The sequence below is a fragment of the Grampus griseus genome, assembly GCF_964374135.1.
Source record: "Grampus griseus genome assembly, chromosome: 14".
Lineage (NCBI taxonomy): Eukaryota > Metazoa > Chordata > Mammalia > Artiodactyla > Delphinidae > Grampus > Grampus griseus.
The window spans coordinates 6905319-6925278 of NC_139008.1; the positions used below are offsets into that span (position 1 = coordinate 6905319).

The 19960-nt window shown below is 50.3% G+C and overlaps 1 protein-coding gene across 1 annotated transcript; it reads right to left on the minus strand.

The window, feature by feature from the left end:
- Positions 1-409: 409 nt before the first annotated feature.
- On the minus strand, positions 410-13001 carry ACTL6B (actin like 6B; the record flags this gene model as incomplete). Its single annotated transcript, XM_082671413.1, has 14 exons — positions 410-532; positions 3614-3700; positions 3910-4005; positions 4102-4182; positions 4295-4409; positions 4528-4589; positions 4741-4830; positions 5496-5602; positions 5668-5762; positions 6423-6520; positions 11688-11788; positions 12093-12258; positions 12453-12529; positions 12977-13001. 14 exons carry the CDS (start codon positions 12999-13001, stop codon positions 452-454), a joined length of 1281 nt encoding a protein of 426 aa, XP_082527539.1. The 3' UTR covers positions 410-451.
- Between the last annotated feature and the right edge of the window lie 6959 nt (positions 13002-19960).

Genomic DNA, 19960 nt, shown 5'->3' on the forward strand with positions numbered 1-19960 from the left:
GCCGCAACTCAGCTCCTCGCTGGGCGCCTAATTGAGCGACTCTCCTGGGTTCTCGCTGCGTGATCCTCCCTGGATTGCGGCCCCTTTGAAACCTGAGGCATCCGTGGCTCCTACGGCTCTGCCCCCGCCCGCAGACCTTGCCCTGGCGTCCACCGTGCGATTCCGAATGGGTATAGGTGTGGTCCTCCCTTCTCCTCTCTCCAGACCCCTGCCCCCACTGCCCACCCCCAAAGAGGCCAACTTTTTTTTTTCTTAAAACATTTTTACTCCTTTCAACCCAGAAACATCACAATCTAAGAGGACGAGTGGGGAAGGGAAGAAAAGCGGGCGCTGGGAGCGTTGGGGGCTTCGGTGTGCGCTGGCGGAGCAGAGGTGGGGGAAACCATCTCCTTGCTTTCGCGTTCCCTCCCCCACCGCTGCAGGCGGGCCTGTGGACGGGGAGCGGGCGCCCTCAGGGGCACTTCCGCTCCACACACTGCTTCCCGCCCTCCTCATATTCCTGCTTGGAGATCCACATTTGCTGGAAAGTGCCCTGGGTCGGGGGGGAGACATCGGCGGTCGGGGAGGCTCTGGAGAGAGGGAGAAGCGCCTCCCCACACGCCTCCCGCGCAGGCTCGACCCCTCGGAACCTCCTCCTCTCAAGCTCACAGCCCTCCCGCAGCCACCAACTTGCCCCATCTTCCTGTCCCCATCTTCCTGTCCCCTCCTTCGTATTCAGAGGGCGAATACCTGCTTCATATCGTTCAATCCACGATTCATTCATTCAACAAGTATTTATTGAGCACCAGTCTGCCCGGGGCCGAGGGCTGTTCTCGAGCTGGGAGGTGGAGCTTACAGCCCCAGGCCAGCCAACCGGCGCCCCAACACTCCACATCCATTCTCCACCAGATACCCTATCACTCCGTCAGGCCTTCCAAACACGCCAAGTCGCCCTCCATCCCAAGAAAAATCTTTCCTCCTCCCTCCCCACCATTCCGACACCACCTAACATCAGGATATTAGGATGTCGTCACTTTGGCGCCCCACCTCCACCCTCCCGCTGAAACAAGCGCCTTGAGGGTCTCCAGCCCTGGCATTTCAGACTGTACCCTCTCTGTGGTTGTCCTGCCTCTGCCTGAAAGTTAGTGTGTGTGTCCCTGCTTCTGTCCCTTGGCGTGTCCAGGAAGAACACACCTTCCTGGACCAGGTCATTCCCCTCCCTTCTGCTCACGTGCCAAGGCCCCACCCTTCCCACCATTTCTGGTTTCCAGTGCAGATCTCTGCGCTGAGTTCCAGACCCAAATACAGTAAGGCCCCTATATACCAACGAGTTTCCTTCTGAGAGCATGTTCTTAAGTCCAATTTGTTTCTAAGTCTAACAAAGTTAGCTAGGTACCCAACTAACACAATCGGCTATATAGTACCGTACTTTAATAGGTTTATAATACTTTTCCCACAAGTATATTATGTCTGCTGAAATAAATATAGATACTAGGGATCCAAAGAAATCATGAAGACCACACATAATACTGAACGCAGTTTTAACAAATGTGGTCACAGTGGAGTAACTGGATTAAAAAGATGATATCTGATTTTTATCTATCATTCCAATATCTATAATATCTAATGTACACTCCTATTCAAAATTCTTCAGAGTGAAATTATTTTATGGGCTTGAAATATAATTTTTAAAGAAATATTTTATGCTAAGGTTGCATATTCTAAGAAGTTCTGCACTAGTGCCAATGAAATGAACACTTCTATTTTTTACAAGTACTGTACTACTGTACTCTATACAGTACTGTACAGTAAAGTACACAAAAGCAAATCACTTGTGGAGGATGCACGCATGTGACAATGTACGCCAGACACGTGAACTAACTATGTGATTGGACATGCGAACATTCGCATCTTTGAAAGTTCGAAACCCGAAGGTTCGTAAGTAGGGGACTTACTGTACTCAGCTGTCTTTGGACACCTCCTCCTCAGTGTCCCCTGGGACCTCACCCTCAACATGTCCACAACTGTGTTCACTATCTTCGCCCACACCTGCCCCAAACCTGCTTCTCTGGTCATTCTCACCTTCTACAGTTGCCCTGTCCAAATCCAGTGGCCATTCGCTACATGGAACATTTGAAATGGAGCTATTGAGCACTTGAAGTGTGGCTAGTCCGAAATGAGATATGCTCCACATGTCGAATATATACCAGATACTGAAGACTAAACCCAGGGAAAAGAATGTAAAACATCTTAACTTTTATATTGATGGCATATTGAAATGATAATACTTTGGATATATTGGATTAAATACAATATATTCTTAAAACTTAATTTCACGTGTTTCTTTGGACTCTTTTTAATTATGGCTACTAAAATATTTTAAATGACCTATGTGGCTCACATTACATTCCTCTTGGACAGCACTGCCAGGATCTAGCATCCTGGGCCTCGTCCTTGAGCCGGTTCCCTCTTACCTCGCATATCCAAACAGTGTCCACATTCTGTCAGTCAGACCTCTGATAAGCTTTCAATTCCACCCCGATATCTGCTCCGCCGTCAAACGCAGGTCACAGTGGAGACCACAGCAGCCCTCTCCAATCCACTCTCTGCTCTGCAGCCCAAGTGAGTTCACTCAACTCAGATCTCACAGCATCTGCCCACTGCCTTTGGCCTTGCCTAGCTCCCCCCAGGAGCCAAGCACCCTCTCTCCCACTTCGCCTCATAAGTTCTTACTCACTCTTTCATCTCAGCTTGAGTGCCCCTTAGAGGCCCTTCATGACCCCTGAACAAAATCACGTCTTCCTTTGAAGGAACACCCCACACTTTGTGATGACCTCCTGTTTAATCGTCTCGGCTTCCAGACTGTTCCCACGCACAGAGGCGGGAACTAGGTCGGGCTGTCTGTCCACTTCAGGTGCACAGGAGGCCCTCAACAACTGTGTGACTGACACACTCTCAGCCCTGAGCTAATTTCAGGGGTTCAGACTCCTGTCACTCTGACCATTGTTTCTGTCTCCTTGGGGGCACACACTCTAGTGGATATCCTCCTTGTCCTGTCATGGCCCTGCTGTCCCACTCTGTGTGGCTGACACCTGCACCCCCAGATGCAGTTTGCATCTTCACCTCTCGCTCAGCGTCTTGCCTCTACCCCAGCAGCTGGTCCAGACTGAACTCCCCACCTACCGCCCCAGAACCAACCTGCCAGCCTCCTTCTGTTTGCCCCTTGCTCAGCACCCCATCCCCACTGCTACCCATTCCATGACTCCAGGACAATAGGAAGAACCTCCTGGCAAGGTCCCCTCACATCTGGCTCATACCCTGATCCCCAAAGACTCATGTCTGACATAACCTTCCCAAACGTGCCTGTGGCCATCACATCACCTTGCCCCAAACCTTCAGGGTCTCACCCTGGCACACAGGGCCACCACAATCTCATCCCAGCCAACCTCTCCGGCTTCCTGTCCTCCGCTCCCTGATTTGTGTCCTGATGTGGGATCCACCTTTCTGGGAGCAGTGACTGCCCTTTCATAAATGTTTGTTGAATGAATGAATGAGGAGGCAGGCAAGGCGATGGGGGCTGTCTGGATCTGCCCTTCCCCGCATTCAGCGCTAGGCCAGGCCCCTCCCCTCTCACCAGTGAGGCCAGGATGGAGCCCCCGATCCAGGGGCTGAACTTGCGCTCCATGGTGCTGTTGCTGGCGATGAGCTTCAGTCTCATGCTCTGGGGAGAAAGAGGGGCTGAGGGAAGCAGACACCTGGCTTCTGGGAAGGGACAGGGCTGGGGGTAGGGAAGACTGGGAAGCCACAGCAGGAAGGGGCCACTCTGGTGGCCAGAACGTTTGCTTGATGTGTGGGGAGGAGGAAGGACTTGGTCCTGAAGGGCTGAGCCAGGACTGGAGTCCAGGGCCCTGGCCAGGGGTGGGTTCCTACCGGTGGAGTCTTCTGGGAAAGCTCTCGATTGAGCCTGTCAGTGAAGCCTTGGAGCAGCGTGTTCCCACCAGTGACAATGACACTGCCGTACAGGCCCTGAGAGCAGGGAGGAGGAGTGAGCAGTCACGGGACAGCCCCTCCCCCCCCAGCTTCTCCTGGGCCCCTCTGCCAAGACTCAGGCTTGGGCCTCACCGGGCGAATGTCAATGTCGCACATGCCGATGCTGGTGGTCACCACGTGGCCCACACCTAGCATGGTGTTCCCCGAAAGGCCCTGCAGAGAAAGGTGACTGGGCTTCGGGCCCTCTGTCCCCTCTCCCAGACCTCTGTGATCCTTCCCAGCTTCTCCCACACCCCGGGATCCAGGGCCCTCCACCCAGCCCCACCTTGACATTGGAGGGATCAAACAGGCCCTCAGGGATGCGGAGCCGCTCCGCACCATAGTCTGTGTTGTAGCCATTGGGCATCTCGTAGTGCACTGTGGGCATCTGCGCAGCCACCCTGCCCAGGAAGGAGCAAGACTCTGCTTGGGGGTGCTCCCAAAAGACCAGCGGTCCCCGCTGAGCTCCAGGCCTGCCCCCTTTCCACCCCCCACCCCCCAGCCATGAGCTGCACTTACTGCTCGTCATAGGGAGAGTCCGAGACCTGCAGCACGGAGGCCTGGAAGTCCTGGATCACCTCCTGAGAACCCAGGGAGGTGGTGAGGGCTGGGTTCCCATCTCAGGGCACACCCCACTCCACCTGCTGGGCCTCTGTCCCTCCCCGCGGCTCATGGCAGGGGACTAGGAGGTGGGGGGCGCGGGGGTTTGGGGGGATTTCTCCAGCGCCTCACATTGCACATGTAGTTATGCCAGGACTTGGAAACCTGGGGTAACTTCTCCTTCTTCTTCCAGTTTGGGGGGGCGCCCTCCCGTACGGGCTCCTGTGGGGACACAGCCTGTGAGCACCCTACCCCATCCCACACTGGCCCAGCCTACCCTGACCACACCTGCCAGCTCTGCAGCTAATGGGCACTGGGTTCTCTGCTCTGTTGCCCGGAAAAGGTGTTTCTCCCCCTTCCCTGTTAGAGGAGAGAGAACGGGGAGAGCCCATCCCCACAGATGCCATGTGTGCAGCGGGTACAGCTGATCTGAAAGGCTTTGGTCAGAGAACACTGAGGGCCTGGGGAATCCAGTAGGCGGCCAGACCTTAAGGAAACAGCCTTTTACGGATCCATGTTCCACGTGGGGATCCCTTGCATGCAGTGTCTCATTTAACACTCGCGGCAGCCCTACATGCTGTTATTCCATTTTACAGGGGAGGAAACTGAGGCTTGGGAGCTTCAGTCTCATGCTCTAGGTCACACAGCTCTTCTGTGGCAGAAGCAGACCTTGAACCTCGGTCTACTGGACACCAGTACCCACCACGCTGGCCCTCACATACACATCCTGCTAGCAGTTGGCTGTGGGACCTCGGCCATATCCCTCAGCCTGTCCAGATCTCTGATGCCTCAATTGCAAATTGAGGGCTGAGGGTCCTTCTGGGGCCTGGCTGCTCCCCACCCTGATATCTGACGGGTCAGTGTCCAGGACATCCCAGAGGCCCCACCTTGGCTGCGATCATGTAAGGCGGGATGATATCAATTGCCATTTCCTGGAAGAGCTCTCGGCACTGCATGGAGATGAAGTCCCCTGCCAGGGGTGACTTGACAATGCCTGGAAAGGAGGGGGTGTCAGGACCTGGTCCCTCAAGGCACCCCCGACCCCTGCCGAGGCCCCACCTTGCTGCAGGACGTAGCCATCGTGCACTGGAATGGCCGTGGTGTGGGTGGCCCCACTGTCCAGCACCAGACCTGTGGAGCGTCCATTTGCAAAGCTGGTGTGGGATGGGTAGGTCAAAGAGACAGCAGCAAGAGGGGGCTGGGACCCGAGTCTGGCCTAGTCACTCTCTTCTTTCCTGGATCCAGCCCATTCCCAGTCTGCAAATCTCTCCTTCTAGTTTGCGACCCATCTGCTAGAGAAAGGCAGCTGAGACCCTTGTCACTTTTTTCTTGTCCGAATCACACTCTCTCCCTCTATTCCTTCCTTTTGAGCTCCCAGCCTCTCTTTAGGTTTAGTTCTATGTCCCATGGGCTCTCTGAAATTAGGGGCTATATCGCCCCACCGCCTAGCATAGGGTTCAATGCAAGGCAGATCCTTAAATAAAATAAATGCTGATTGGTTGCTTGGGAAGGGAACAAACACCTCAGTGTCATATACCCTTCCCTCCTCCCTCCAGCCCCAGCCCCTGCTGTCTACTTGTCCTTACTCTCAATGCCCAGCCTGATCCAAGGAATGGGAAAGGGCCGCTGAGCTGGCCACCCCAAGGTCCAAGGCGCTTAGCCCCCAGGGGCCCTCTGCACTAATGGGGCTCAGGGGGCTGTCTGCCCATCCAGGATATTACCCTCCATAGAATCAGGCCCAGCCTCCAGCTCAGAACGCCACACACCCCACCCTGACCCTCCACTCCGGCAGAGTAGCTTAACCCAGTGGATACGCAGTAAGCACAGCTGTCTTGCACAAGAAGAAGGCAGGAATGTTGTACTGCTCGAACATCAGCTCCGTCAGCTTCTCCCTCTTGGCCCGTGTGTTCCACTGAGGAGAAAGTGCAAGAGGGGAAGATTCAGGAAGGGAAAGGCACCGATCCACGTACATACCCGCCACCCCAACACGTATCTTGCGCTGAGGACAGAGGGCAGGTCCCCTGACCCTCAGAGATCTTTAGAATGTGAGAACTATAAAGAGCTTTAAAGATCACAATTCAAACTCAACTGAAGAAAACAAAACTCAGGGAGGGAAACTGGCCCAGATCACACAGAAAGCTCTCGGTAGAGCTGAGTCTAGAGTCACAGTCTCTTGACTCGTAGCCCAGGACTCTTGGTTGTGCAATATGCACTTCAGCACCCCCACCCCCAGCCGCCAGTACATCCCTCTTCTTCACTCTAATCATCTCAGAGGCAAGAAAGCTGAGGAAGAAGATTTCTGGGTAAAAATGTTGGATTGAATACAAACATCTACTTTTATTCCCTCCCAAGTTCCCAGCAAAACTATAATAGAGCGGGAATTAATTTAAAAAACAACAACAAAAAAACCCCAAACTCACAAAAGCCAACAGGCACGTAAAAAGATGCTCAGGGCTTCCCTGGTGGCAAAGTGGTTGAGAGTCTGCCTGCTGATGCAGGGGACACGGGTTCGTGCCCCGGTCCGGGAAGATTCCACATGCCCCGGTCCGGGAAGATTCCACATGCCGCAGAGCGGCTAGGCCCGTGAGCCATGGCCACTGAGCCTGTGCTCCACAACGGGAGAGGCCACAACAGTGAGAGGCCTGCGTACCGCAAAAAAAAAAAAAAAAAGATACTCAATATTTTTGGCCATTAGGGAAATGCAAATCAAAAGGACAATGAGATTCCACTTCACACCCACTAGGGTGGTGATAATAATTTAAAAACAAGACAAAACGAAAAACAGAGAATAACAAGTGTTGGAAAGGATGTGGAGACATCAGAACCCTTGTCCATTGCTGTTGCGGAGGTTACATGGCTCAGCTGTAGAAAATGATTGGCAGTTCCTCAAAAAATTAACATAGAATTATCACATGCCCCAGCAATTTCACTCCTAGTTATACACCCAATGGAATTGCAAACAGGTGCTCAAACAAATCCTTGTACACAGCTGCCCACAGCAGCTCTATTCACAACAGCCAAGGTGGAAATAACTCAAATGTCCATCAGCAGATGAACGGTAAAACAAATTGTGGTATATCCATACAATGGAATATCACTCAGTCAGCTACAACATAAATGAACCTCGAAAACATTAATACAGACATAAAACGTCACATACTGTATGATTCCATTTATATGAATGATCCAGAATAGATATAGCCATAGAGACAGAAAACCAACTGATGGTTGCCAAGGGCTGGGGGCAGGGGGAGTGGAGAGAAACTGCTAAATGAAAATGGGTTTTCTTTGGGGGTGATGAAAATGTGTTTTTTTTTTTTTTTTTTTTTTTCAGTACGGGGGCCTCTCACTGTTGTGGTCTCTCCCGTTGCGGAGCACAGGCTCCGAACGCGCAGGCTCAGCGGCCATGGCTCACGTGCCCAGCCGCTCCACGGCATGTGGGATCTTCTCGGACCGGGGCACGAACCCGTGTCCCCTGCATCGGCAGGCGGACTCTCAACCACTGCGCCACCAGGGAAGCCGATGAAAATGTTTTGAAACTAGATAGAGGTGATGGTTGCAGAACATTGTGAATGTATTAAATGCCACTGAATTTTTAACTTAAAAAAGGTTAATTTTATGTCATCCGAATTTTACCTGAGAGAGAGACAGAGAGGCATAAACCCTTAAAGCTTCAGAAGAACAAGAAATGAGAAAACAGCAACAAATTTTTGAAGGTTGGAAATCAGTTAGGTGAGCAGTAACTGACTTAACAGATTCAAGAATGCTGACTCCTAAACTGGTAGTGGAAAAAGCCAACAACAGCCTGTGCTAAATGGCAGAATCCTCACAGGGATTGGGAATTGGTAGTTTCAGGTAGCTCTGGAAGTGGAAGGAAAGGGGAAATAAAATAAGATTGTTTAAAACTATTCAAGTAACAGATCCCTAAACTCTCATCCTAATTCCATGGCACTAGGCTATTGCCCACTCCAACCTCAGCAGAAGAGTGGAAATTTATTCTCTGGAGAGAGTAAAACTGAAGGTCTCTGAACTGGTGGGACACTTGTCACTGTTGGGAGTGAGGACACTATACTTAAAAGAGGGGAATTAAGTGATGCCATGCATATTGAATGCTGATAACATCAGCCCTATTTGCTCACTTGGCTTCCAGAAAGGGGTTGGGCAGTCCTGTCTTCAGGTTGGAAGTCTTCCCTGTGAGTTACATCAAAGATCTAAAGATGCAACACCCCAGTCAGACCATCCTATAACAAAGACTGCAGTCAGCAAGTCCCCCTGCCCAATCAGCTTTTTAGTCCCCCATTCCTAAACATATGTGGACAACCAAGGATTTGTGGAAATTTGAGAAAAACCTAGGAAATGAGATAAAGACTCCCAAGAAAGGGCAGGGAAAAAAAGCAACTTGGAAGAACAATAAGTATACAAGGAGATGAAAACTTCCAAAGACAAAACTAATAATATCCCTATGAGATAACAAATAATATTGCACCCATGAAATAAAAATAGGATGCTCTAAAGAGTAACATTCATGGAATAATAAAGACCTCCCGGAAAATAAAAATACAGGAGCAGGAATGAATTAAAAACTCAATAGGGGCTTCCCTGGTGGCGCAGTGGTTGAGAGTCCGCCTGCCGATGCAGGGGACGCGGGTTTGTGCCCCGGTCCGGGAAGATCCCACATGCCGCGGAGCGGCTAGGCGCATGAGCCATGGCCTCTGAGCCTGTGTGTCCAGAGCCTGTGCTCCACAACGGGAGAGGCCACAACAGTGAGAGGCCCGTGTACAGCAAAAAAACAAACAAAAAAAAACCCAAAAAACCCCAAAAAACTCAATAGAAGAGGTGAAAAACAAAGTGAGGGAATATCTTGGAAATAAGAGGAAAAAGATAAAGAGATGGAAAACATAACAGAAAAGACGAGAACATTAGGAGACCAGTTCAGGAGGTACAAAATCCAAATAATAGGATTTCTCAAAAGAGAGAATAGAGAAAATTGAAAGAAATAAATCATCAAATAAGTAATTAAATTTTTTTCACTGAGTTGAAAGGCATAGGTTTCCAAAATAAAGTGACACACTGGGTGTCCAGAGCCATGGACAAAAATAAACCCATATAATATTGTGAAATTGTAAAACACTGAGGACAAAGTGAAAATTTTATAAACTCTAAGAAAGAAAAATAAGTTACACCAAAGGATCAGGAAATAAATGTTTTTGGCCTTCTTGATGGTAACAGTAGATGCTAGAAGACATTGGAGAAGTGCCTTCAAGATTCCAAAGAAAAATGATTTCCAACCTGGAGTGTTATACCTAGCTAAACTATCAATCCAAGGTTAGACATGCAAGGTGTCAAAAATGTTACTTCTTATGACCTTTCTAAGGCAGTTAGTGGAAAATGTGCCCCATAAAAACAAGGAAGAAAATAAAGGAAAGGAGTCATGTGATACAGGAAACAGGACTTCTAATACAGGAGAGGGGCAAAGTGTTTCCTTAAGATGATGGTGAAGGGAGATGTCAGGATGATAGCTACATCTTCTGTGTAGAAGGTAACTAGTCCAAAGTAGAGCAGGTCAGTGGGCTCCTGAGGAGATTTCTTGAAGATGAAATTGATAGAACACCTTAAAGAATTAATGTCTTGAGAAAAGATATAGATAACTGATGAATAATTTAGGGCCACATTATTAAGTAGACAGAAAAACTAAGGAAAACAGAACCAAGACAATTTTCAGTGCTAGAGAAAACAAAAAGTTGCACAGGAAAGGAAAATAAACCACAGTTCATTGCCTGGTTCAGGCCTGATTAGCATACATAATAATAAGAGTGTAAATACTGAATATTGATCTTAAAAAAACCCAAAACCCTAAACTACAACTGTACTTTAGGTAAGAAATAAGAAATGTGTGTGGTGTGGGCTGGGGAGGAAAGAGAGCCAAATGCTCATTTTCTATAGTGGGAAATCCACAGATAATGTTTAAAGCTAAAAAATTCACAATCAGCAATTTAAGTGTGATATTTAGAGATATAAAAGGTAATGGCGGGACTTCCTGGTGGTCCAGTGGTAAAGAATCTGCCTTACAATGCAGGGCACATGGGTTTAATCCCTGGTCTTGGAACTAAGATCCCACATGCTGCAGGGCAAACAAGACCACACGCCTCAACTAGAGAGCCCATGCGCCCTGGAGCCTGCATGCCACAACGAGAGAGAGAAAATACGCACACCACAACTAGAGAGAACCTGTGGGCCACAGCGAAGAGCCCGTGCCGCAATGAAAGATCCAGCATGCCGCAACTAAGATCCAACGCAGCCAAATAAATAAATAAATAAATAAACAGGGGCTTCCCTGATGGCGCAGTGGTTAAGACTCCATCTGCCAATGCAGGGGACATAGGTTCGAGCCCTGGTCCGGGAAGATCCCACATGCCGTGGAGCAACTAAATCCGTGTGCCGCAACTACTGAGCCTGCGCTCTAGAGCCCGTGAGCCACAACTACTGAGCCCACGCACCTAGAGCCTACGCTCCGCAACAAGAGAAGCCACCGCAAGAAGCCTGCGCACTGCAACAGAGAGTAGCCCTCACTCACTGCAACTAGAGAAAGCCTGCACGCAGCAACAAAGACCCAACGCAGCCAAAAATAAATAAATTCATTAAGAAATAATAATAAATAAATATTTTTTTAAAAGGTAATAGCAAAAAAAAAAAAAGCTAAAAGAGAGAAGAGCAATTGCCTCTGGAAAAGGGGCAATAGAAGGAGGAGGCTATGAATGGCATTTTTTTTCTTAACATACTTTATAAAACAAATTGATTCTTTACATGTATATATAATATTGACAAAGAATGTAAGTTAAAAGGTCATAAAAGGACTTGGGGTGGTGGGGCAGTGTATAAGGTTGACTGGGGGAAGGGCAAGTGGATAGAGCTGGAGGAGAGAGGAAGGCATGGAGACTAAACCAGGGAGGAAGGAAAGTGGTTGAAGATGATGGAGTTGGAAGGAAAGTTTGAAAAGCGAAGTGGAGTGAGTGATGGCTTGAGGAGAGAGGTGAATGGTGGGCCCCAGGGCTTGACTAGCAGCTGGATGAGGCACTTACCGGGGCCTCGGACATGAGCACTGGGTGTAGATTTGGCTCAGACTTGACGTGTTTGCTGTAGGTGTGATCCAGGATCGCACGGAAGCACTCCCAGTCCTCGACTGGGGCCAGGAGACCAGTGGAGAGATGAGGGTGGGCAGGCAGGAGTCCAGGGACAGGAAGGAAAGGAAGGAGGGAAGGAAAATCCGGGGGAGGGGAAATAAGACAAGCTCCAGCAGAAGTCCCCCCTTCCCAGGAATCTGGTGGCCCCTGGTTAGGAACCAGGCAGCTGTGGGAAGAAGTAAGGGCATCCCTGGGACTTGGGTCGCTGCAAGGAAGACTCTGTGGATGTGGGGTGCTGTGCCCCAGGTTGTTGGGTGTGGGCTCTGAGTCTGTGTCAGGAGGCAGTGGGTGGGGGCCCCGTACTCATGCCATTCTTGAGGGGTGACATGACCTCTGCTCCATCCCGAGGCACGTGGAGGGCATTGGTGTCGATGTGAAAGATCTTCCCTTTCTTCTCCTTCTCCCCCTCCAACTCCAGCCCGCCCCCCTCCTCCGCGGCCAGCAGCCCCACTGTGGTGGGAAAGTCAGCCTGGAGGGGGGCATGGGCGGAGAGAAATCAATCTCTTGCCCGGTTCCAGGCCCATGGCAGGGCCCTCAGCCCACCCCTGGGTTTACTCCCTCATTCCCACTCAGCAAAGCTTCTCTCTGGGCTCCGAGAGCGCTGGATCACTGGGAAGCCTGGAGGGGAGCCCTAGGTTTTGGGGAGGGGGCTGGAAGGCTCACCTTGGGGCAGTCCTCCCCAGCGTACCCAGCGCGGACTGAGAAGGAGCCAATGTCAAAGACCAGCGCCCCCACCTCATCTGTGCGGGGAGACAGACTTGTGAGGGGATCTCTCCCAAACTCTCTCCTCTTGGATTGTTCCGAAAGGAGGTCAGGGCAGAGCCACCTTGAACGCCGGACGGTGCGGGTGGGAGCTCGGCCAACAGTTTAGGGTCCTGGGAGTGGGGGTCAAGACCCCAAAGTCCCTTTCTGCTCAGTGGCCGTTTTCAGGCCACTCTCCTTGCTGGGCTGGGGGCCGGGCGGTGGTGGGTTGAATGGTAGAGAGGTTGGGCCCGGTGCGCGCGAACGTCCGGGGGCGGGGGTCGAAGGTGGGAGTGGCGCAGGACACAAACCAGGGGCTAGACCTGCTCGAGCGCCGAGGTGCCAGGCCCCAGGGTGCCCAGAGCTTGGGTCTCGCGGGTTCGGGGCGCTGGGATTCGGGCGAGGCCGCGCCAGGCTGGAGAGCCCGAAGCCCGAGGCTCGCTCACCTCCGCCGTAGACGCCCCCGCTCATAGTGCCCTCAGCGCTGCTCGCGGCCCGTGGGCAGCGGCGGGATCAGCACCGAGGCTGCCGGACAGCTCCCGGGACCCCGGGCGGGGCGGGGCGCGGGGCGGCCAATCGGGAGGCCAGGTTCCCCGCCCCCAACGGCGCCGCCGATAGGCTGAGAAGCCAGACAATAACCCGGCAGGGGGCCGCTGCTTTAAAGGGCCAGAAACCTCAACCTTAGGCGCCGGGGAGGGGATTAGCAAGGACCTCGAGGCCGGCCCTAAGGGATAGGCTGGCAGAGAGCAGGAGTACGCAAGAGATGGAGACCTTGTCCATTCGGAGACTGTAGGGTGACTGACTGGGCCCCTGCTCCCTTACTTTTTAAAATGGGGTCTAGAAAAGGGCGCCATCGTCTCCGAGACGCGTCCATTCTCAGGCTCCTGAGCAAGGTTCTGCCATACCCAGGACTGAATGAAATCACTGGGAGAGGGAGGGTAGGGAAGGAGGGGGAGAGGTACGGGAAGGGGTCGTCTCCATTTTCTCCCTGTTTCTTGCCACCCTTGTCTTTCTGATGGTCCCTCTTTTCCTCGCTGGTCCTCTGGTGCCTGGGCCTTATACATACACACGTTTATGCACCTGTACACACGTTCACACATGGCGCTCAGCTAACCCAGCTTTAGCTTCCTTTCCTTCTCCTTCTCTTTTCATCTGTTCTTCTCAGGAGTTATTTATCAAGCAAGTAGATTTTCCCCTCATAGGCTCCTAGGTCCTTCTTGGCTCCTGGCATGAGGCCATCTCCACAGCAGTTTTGAAAGAGGTGAAGGAGTGGCTCTGACAGCCTGGCTCAGCTGAGAGACTCTTATGTGAGCATCTGGGTAGGTGTGTGCCTGTACATATGTGAGTGTGTCAGCATTCGTGTGCATATGCCTATGTGCATGTGTTGGGGGCACTCCCACCTACTTGTTTAGGGGTGGGGGGCAATAAGACCAGAGATAGCATTGGAAGAGGGTTCTGTGTGATGGCCGGCCGAATGCCCCTGAAGGTTCTCAGCTCATCAGATACTCATTCTGTAAGGGACTCCACCCTTCCTTAGCCAAAGGACAGATGGTTTGAGCTGGCTCATCCGTTACCCACTGGCGACAGTGGCATTTCGCATGCCCAGGGGTGGTTCTGAGCCCAGGCCTGGCTCCCCAGACTGGAGGCTTCAGTGGGAGGGGTGAGCTGATTCAGGAGTTGGGAAACAGAAATATCCCAGCGTGAGCCTAGGTCAGCCATTGTCCTCTATAAATTGAGGCCTGGATGAATTGGAACAGCCCCTTTAACCTCTCAGCGCCTCATTTCTTCATCTTTCAAAATGCTGAGGTGAGAATTAAAGGAGAACACTGGAGGGGAAAGTGATTCTATTCATGGTCTGCACCTCTCCTTTTTGTTGACATTGAATAGTGTTGCTTCGCTCCCCTTGTAAATTCACCTTGTCAATTCCCACTATCCCCTCCCCCATCCCAGTCAGGATCTCAGATTCAGAAACTACCCCAGTCAGGGGAAACCTTACCGATCCTGGATACAACTCCTAGATTTTATAGGGATTTCCCCAGATAGAGGCAGGGCCCTGTCTTGGGTCACACAGCCCACTGGGGCAGAGCCAGGACTAGAACTCACATCTCTCATCAGCCAGTTGACAGATGACCTTGTTTCATAACACCTCTATGTCCCTCTGCAAGCTTCACTGTCCCCATTTGTAGGACAGGTGGTGGTGAGGACTCAAGAATCAAGTTCCTGGCTAAGAGCTGGGCACACAGGGCTATTCAGCAAACACTGGGTCTTAAGAAAATCCCTAGGGCATTTTTGAGGCTTTAATATTATTATCCATTTTTTCATAGAACTCTGTAGTCTATCTGGTAAAATGATTTTTCCTCTCATGGTTGGTAGAAAAGCTAAAGTCAGCGAACTACCGACTAGACTTGATTTACCACCCAGTCAACTGTGGCCAGTTTCCATTTGTCGTAGGATCTGACATGATATGCTGTTGCATGATGGAAGTGGTTAAGGTGAAGTTTATTCATATATTTCATTCATCCATTCATTGATTCAACAAACATCTTTTATGCCTACGGTGTGCCAGGCATTGTACAAGGTATGGGAATACTAAGGTGCATAAGATATATCCCTGCTCTCAAGGAGTCTTGGTGCAGTGGGGAGCTCAGACATGCATGAAAGTGGGGTGAAATGGAGGCCCAGAGGAGGGAGTGGCTACCTGTCTCTGAGAGTCCAGGGAGGCTTCCAAAAGTGAAGTTTGAATTGTGAAGGATAAATAGGGGTCACTGGTGAACAAGGTGGGAAAGGTCTTCCACCCAGAGAACAGTGTGAGCAAAGGTCCATATGTGGAAATAGGAGAGTTGGAGATGAGCTGGTGGCAGAGACCAGCGTCAGGGGAAGATGAAACTAGAAAAATAGTCAAAGACTGACTCGTTAGGCTTCCCTGGTGGCGCAGTGGTTGAGAGTCTGCCTGCTGATGCAGGGGACACAGCTTTGTGCCCCGGTCCAGGAAGATCCCACACGCGGCGGAGCGGCTGGGCCCGTAAGCCATGGCCGCTGAGCCTGCGCGTCCGGAGCCTGTGTTCTGCAACGGGAGAGGCCACAACAGTGAGAGGCCCGCGTACCGCAGAAAAAAAAAAAAAAAAAAATTCACTCGTTTATGCCTGAACCCTGTTTTTACTTAGCACACAAAGCATCTGCTATGTGCCAGGCACTGTATAAATGCTTTACAAATATTAAGTAATTTAGTCCTCATAATGACCCGATCATCATCTCCATTTTGTAAGGGAAACAGAAGCATGGAGAGGTAAATGACTGGCCCAAGTTCACTCAGCTGGTAAGGGACAGCTGAGATTTGAACTGTGGCATGTAAAGAGTATTGGTCCTGGGGAAAATGTTGCCATACTTCTATTCATTTCATAGATGTTCTCCAGGTACCTGATAGGCACTGGGAATAAAATGGCTCATATAACTTGATGTGACTCTCACTGAGTTTAATGTCTATTTTAGAAGATGGATGATTAAACAATTAGCTCAATAAAGTCATCTGGAGGTTCTCACACTGGCCAAACCTGAGCACCTGGTAATGATATTGAAGGTGGTAGGACCATGACCCCCAGACCCCACACCTTGGATAGGATTTGGCATCTTGTTTGTGTCTATTTATTGCTTGGTGAGCTCTCACCCAGCCCTCTTCCAGACAAGCCAAGTGCCCTGGCTTCCCAGGGAGCCCCTAGTGCAGGTGGCAAGTGCCCAGAAAGAAAGTCCAGTAAAGACTGCAATAGGCACGGAGCCAGCACTGCAGTGGGGCACAAACAGTGACGTAGTTAGGGAAGCAATATTTAAACTAAGACTGAGAAAATGAAAAATTTCCCAGCTGACAGGAAGTAGAATTGGAATGGGGGGTGGAAGGCATCCTTAATAGAGGGGAAAAGACCCAGCCTCTCTGTCTTGCAAAGAAGTTTGGCCCTCGTCATGGAGTCAGTGGGCAACTACTGCATGGTTTTGAACAGCAAAGTTATACGATCCAACTTGCATTTTAGAAAGATACCTCCTGGCAGCTATTTCGTAGGTTGATTAGAGAGGGACTATCCTGAAAGGCCAGGAAATAGGCAAGAACCAAGGTAATAGCAGCTGCCGTACAGTAGCACGGATAGATTTAAGTAATATTGGAGAGGTAGCACTGACAAGATGTATTCACTGATGACGTAGACTGCTAGCCTTACATCAATAGCCATCTCCCTCCTTTCTTTTTTTTTAAAATAAGTTTATTTACTTTAGTTATTTTTGGCTGCGTTGGGTCTTTGTTGCTGCGCGCGGGCTTTCTCTAGTTGTGGCGAGCGGGGGCTACTCTTTATTGCGGTGCGCGGACTTCTCATTGCAGTGGCTTCTCTTACTGTGGAGCACGGGCCCTAGGCGCGTAGGCTTCAGCAGTTGTGGCTCTACAGCACAGGCTCAGTAGTTGCAGCGCACAGGCTTAGTTGCTCCGCGGCATGTGGGATCTTCCCAGACCAGGGACTGAACCTACGTCCCCTGCAATGGCAGCAGATTCTTAACCACTGTGCCACCAGGGAAGTCCCCCTTCTTTGTTTATGAACAATGTTTTAACTGGGTATATGGCTACAGACTACATTTCCCAGCCTTCCTTGCATCTGGCCAACTTCTGAATAGAAGTTAGTGGTGTCCTTAAACAGGAAAGAACTCATGCTTCCATGCCACCCCCCTTCCCAAGAGATGGATTCAGATACAATAGTGGGAAATGCCTGGGCCACATTGGACACAGAGATGGAAGCCACAGGTTGAGGATGGCTGAGATGCCCCACAGTCCTGGAGGATCTATTCTGGGGTTGTCACTTAAGCCACTGAATTTTGGGGACTCTTTGTTCTAGCAGCTTGGACTATAGCCTAACTAACTGACCATCTTTTGGATATGGGGAATGAGGGGGTGAGAAGCTCCTGGGCAGATGGTGGTGCTGTTAACTGGGCCAAGAGATTCAGAGGAGAAGTAGGGTTGGGTAGGATGGGGTAGGGTGGAAGAGGATTACTTTAGTTTTGAATATGTTGAATGTGAGACATCTGTCAACAGTGATGTGCAGTCACTGTTTTAACAATCAACTCTTCGGGAAAGGGGAATTTCGATCTGAAGCATTTGCTGACTTCCATGGTGTAAATACTCTCACCACAACGATTACAAGTTACTACTATCAACATGACATCATTGAATAAGGAGTTGGGAAGAGAGGTATACGATGGCCTCTTGTGAGCTGGTCCAAGCTAGCACGAGCTGACTCCAGTGCACCACTGTCCATGAACATGCAGGTGGAGACGTTCAGTCTGCAGTTGGACAGACACCAAGTCTGCATGTGGAGACAGAGATCTGAGAGTGATGAGCAATTAAGGGGTAATGAAAGTCCCAGTAGTGACTGGAGTCACCAGTGAATAACATGGAGAGTGAGAAGAGGAGGCTGAAGCTGGGATCCTGAGAAAATCAACGTTTACAGAGTGTCCTGAAGAGGAGGAGAAGGCTGAGGAGAAGCCTGAGAAAGAACAGTCAGAGGGAGGAGAAAGTGTCCCATGACCCACCAGGGCCAGGTTTTCCACATGTGCTCCAGGGCTTCTGCCTTCTCAGAGAGATTGGTCATCCTCTGGTCATCCCCTACCTGTCTCTATCTTCACCTCTCTCTCCTTTCTGTCCTTCTCATTAGTATCTTTTTTATTATTTTTATAAACAAGGTTTGTTTTTTTTTTAATAAATTTACTTATTATTTTTGGCTGCATTGGGTCTTTGTTGCTGCACGTGGGCTTTCTCTAATTGTGGCGAGTGGGGGGTACTCTTAGCTGCGGTGCGTGGGCTTCTCATTGCAGTGGCTTCTCTTGTTGCGGAGCACGGGCTCTAGGCGCACGGGCTCAGCAGTTGTGGCTTGCGGGCTCTAGAGCACAGGCTCAGTAGTTGTGGCACACGGGTTTAGTTGCTCCACGGCATGTGGGATCTTCCCGGACCAGGGCTTGAACCCGTGTCCCCTGCATTGGCAGGCAGATTCTTAACCACTGTGCCACCAGGGAAGCCCTTCTCATTATTATCTAAACAAGCTCCAGGAGCTCCCATCAAAACACATATTTCTTGACTCCACATTCTCCTCCCATTGCCGCCCCACCTTTCTATACCCCCTTGCAGCCAAGATTCCCAAAGCCTTGGCCACCTTGGTTGTCTCCACCGCCTCATTTCTCACTTGTCCTCAGCCCGCTGCTAGCAAAGCATCCATTGCAGATGCTCCAGACCAAGCCAGCAGCAGCCTCCCCGGTAGTCAGTCCTATGCCCTCTTCCCAGTCCAACTTTGTTTCACCTCTCTGCAGCATTCAGCACAGTTTACCATTCCTTTTTCGGAACAGAATTTTCCAAAAATTCTGTTGGGTTCCAGAATTCCACGTTCTCCTGATTTTCTTCTTAGCTCTCTGGCTTCTCCTTTGGCAGCCTGTTCTCCTCTGCCTGACCTTTAAATGTTGGAGTTCCTCAGGGCTTGGTCTTAGGCCATCTTGTCTTTTCCCTGAACCTCTTTATGATTTCATCTGCTCTAAAATGCCACTCATTCTCAAGGCTCTATTCCAACCCAGACTCCTGCTGAGCCCCAGACCTGCTTCGACAGCCACTACTGAGCATTCTGCCTTGCACCTCTCCTAGGCACCTCAAGCCTAACACGTCCCAACTTAAAACTCTTGATCTTCTTCCCCAAATATGTCCCCTTCCAACTGCTCTGCTCTCAGTAAATGGCACTTTCAAGCCTCCAGTACTAATAGTTATTTCCATGGTTGTCTACCATCTGTCTCCTCTGTAGATTGTAAGCTCCCTGCAGGCAGAGGAGGGTGCACAAATTCGAGGTTGTATCACCAGGGCCTAAGACAGTGCCTGATACATCTTTGGGACTCAATAAATATTTGCTGATTGGGTTAAAACAAGGAAGCATATTAGCACAGAACCCAAGTGAGAGGAAGCAGTGTCAGATGCCCTATAGAGATTAACAAAATTGGGTTCTAGTCATCGGCTGCTAGTTTACTAAATGACTTTAGGGAAGTCTCTTCGCCCATCTGGAGATTGAAACTGAAGTAAATATAAGGTCCTTTCCAAATTCTAATTGACATCTCTTACCTACTGCTAATATATCACTGAATTGGTGAGTGCACATACATGGAATCTGTGCTTAAGTAAGAATGACTTTTTTTCTTATTTTCTTAAAAAATTGGTGCTTTGACGGGAATTCCCTGGCGGTCCAGTGGGTTAGGACTCAGTGCTTTCACTGCTGGGGCCCGGGTTTAATCCCTGGTTGGGGAACTAAGATCTGCACCCCCCCCCAAAAAAATTGGTGCTTTGAAAACTATTTGTAATGCCTTCAACAGAGGTTACATGAAAAGTGTCTGTTTTGATACTTTTAAATTTCATGAGGCGAAGGCTATTC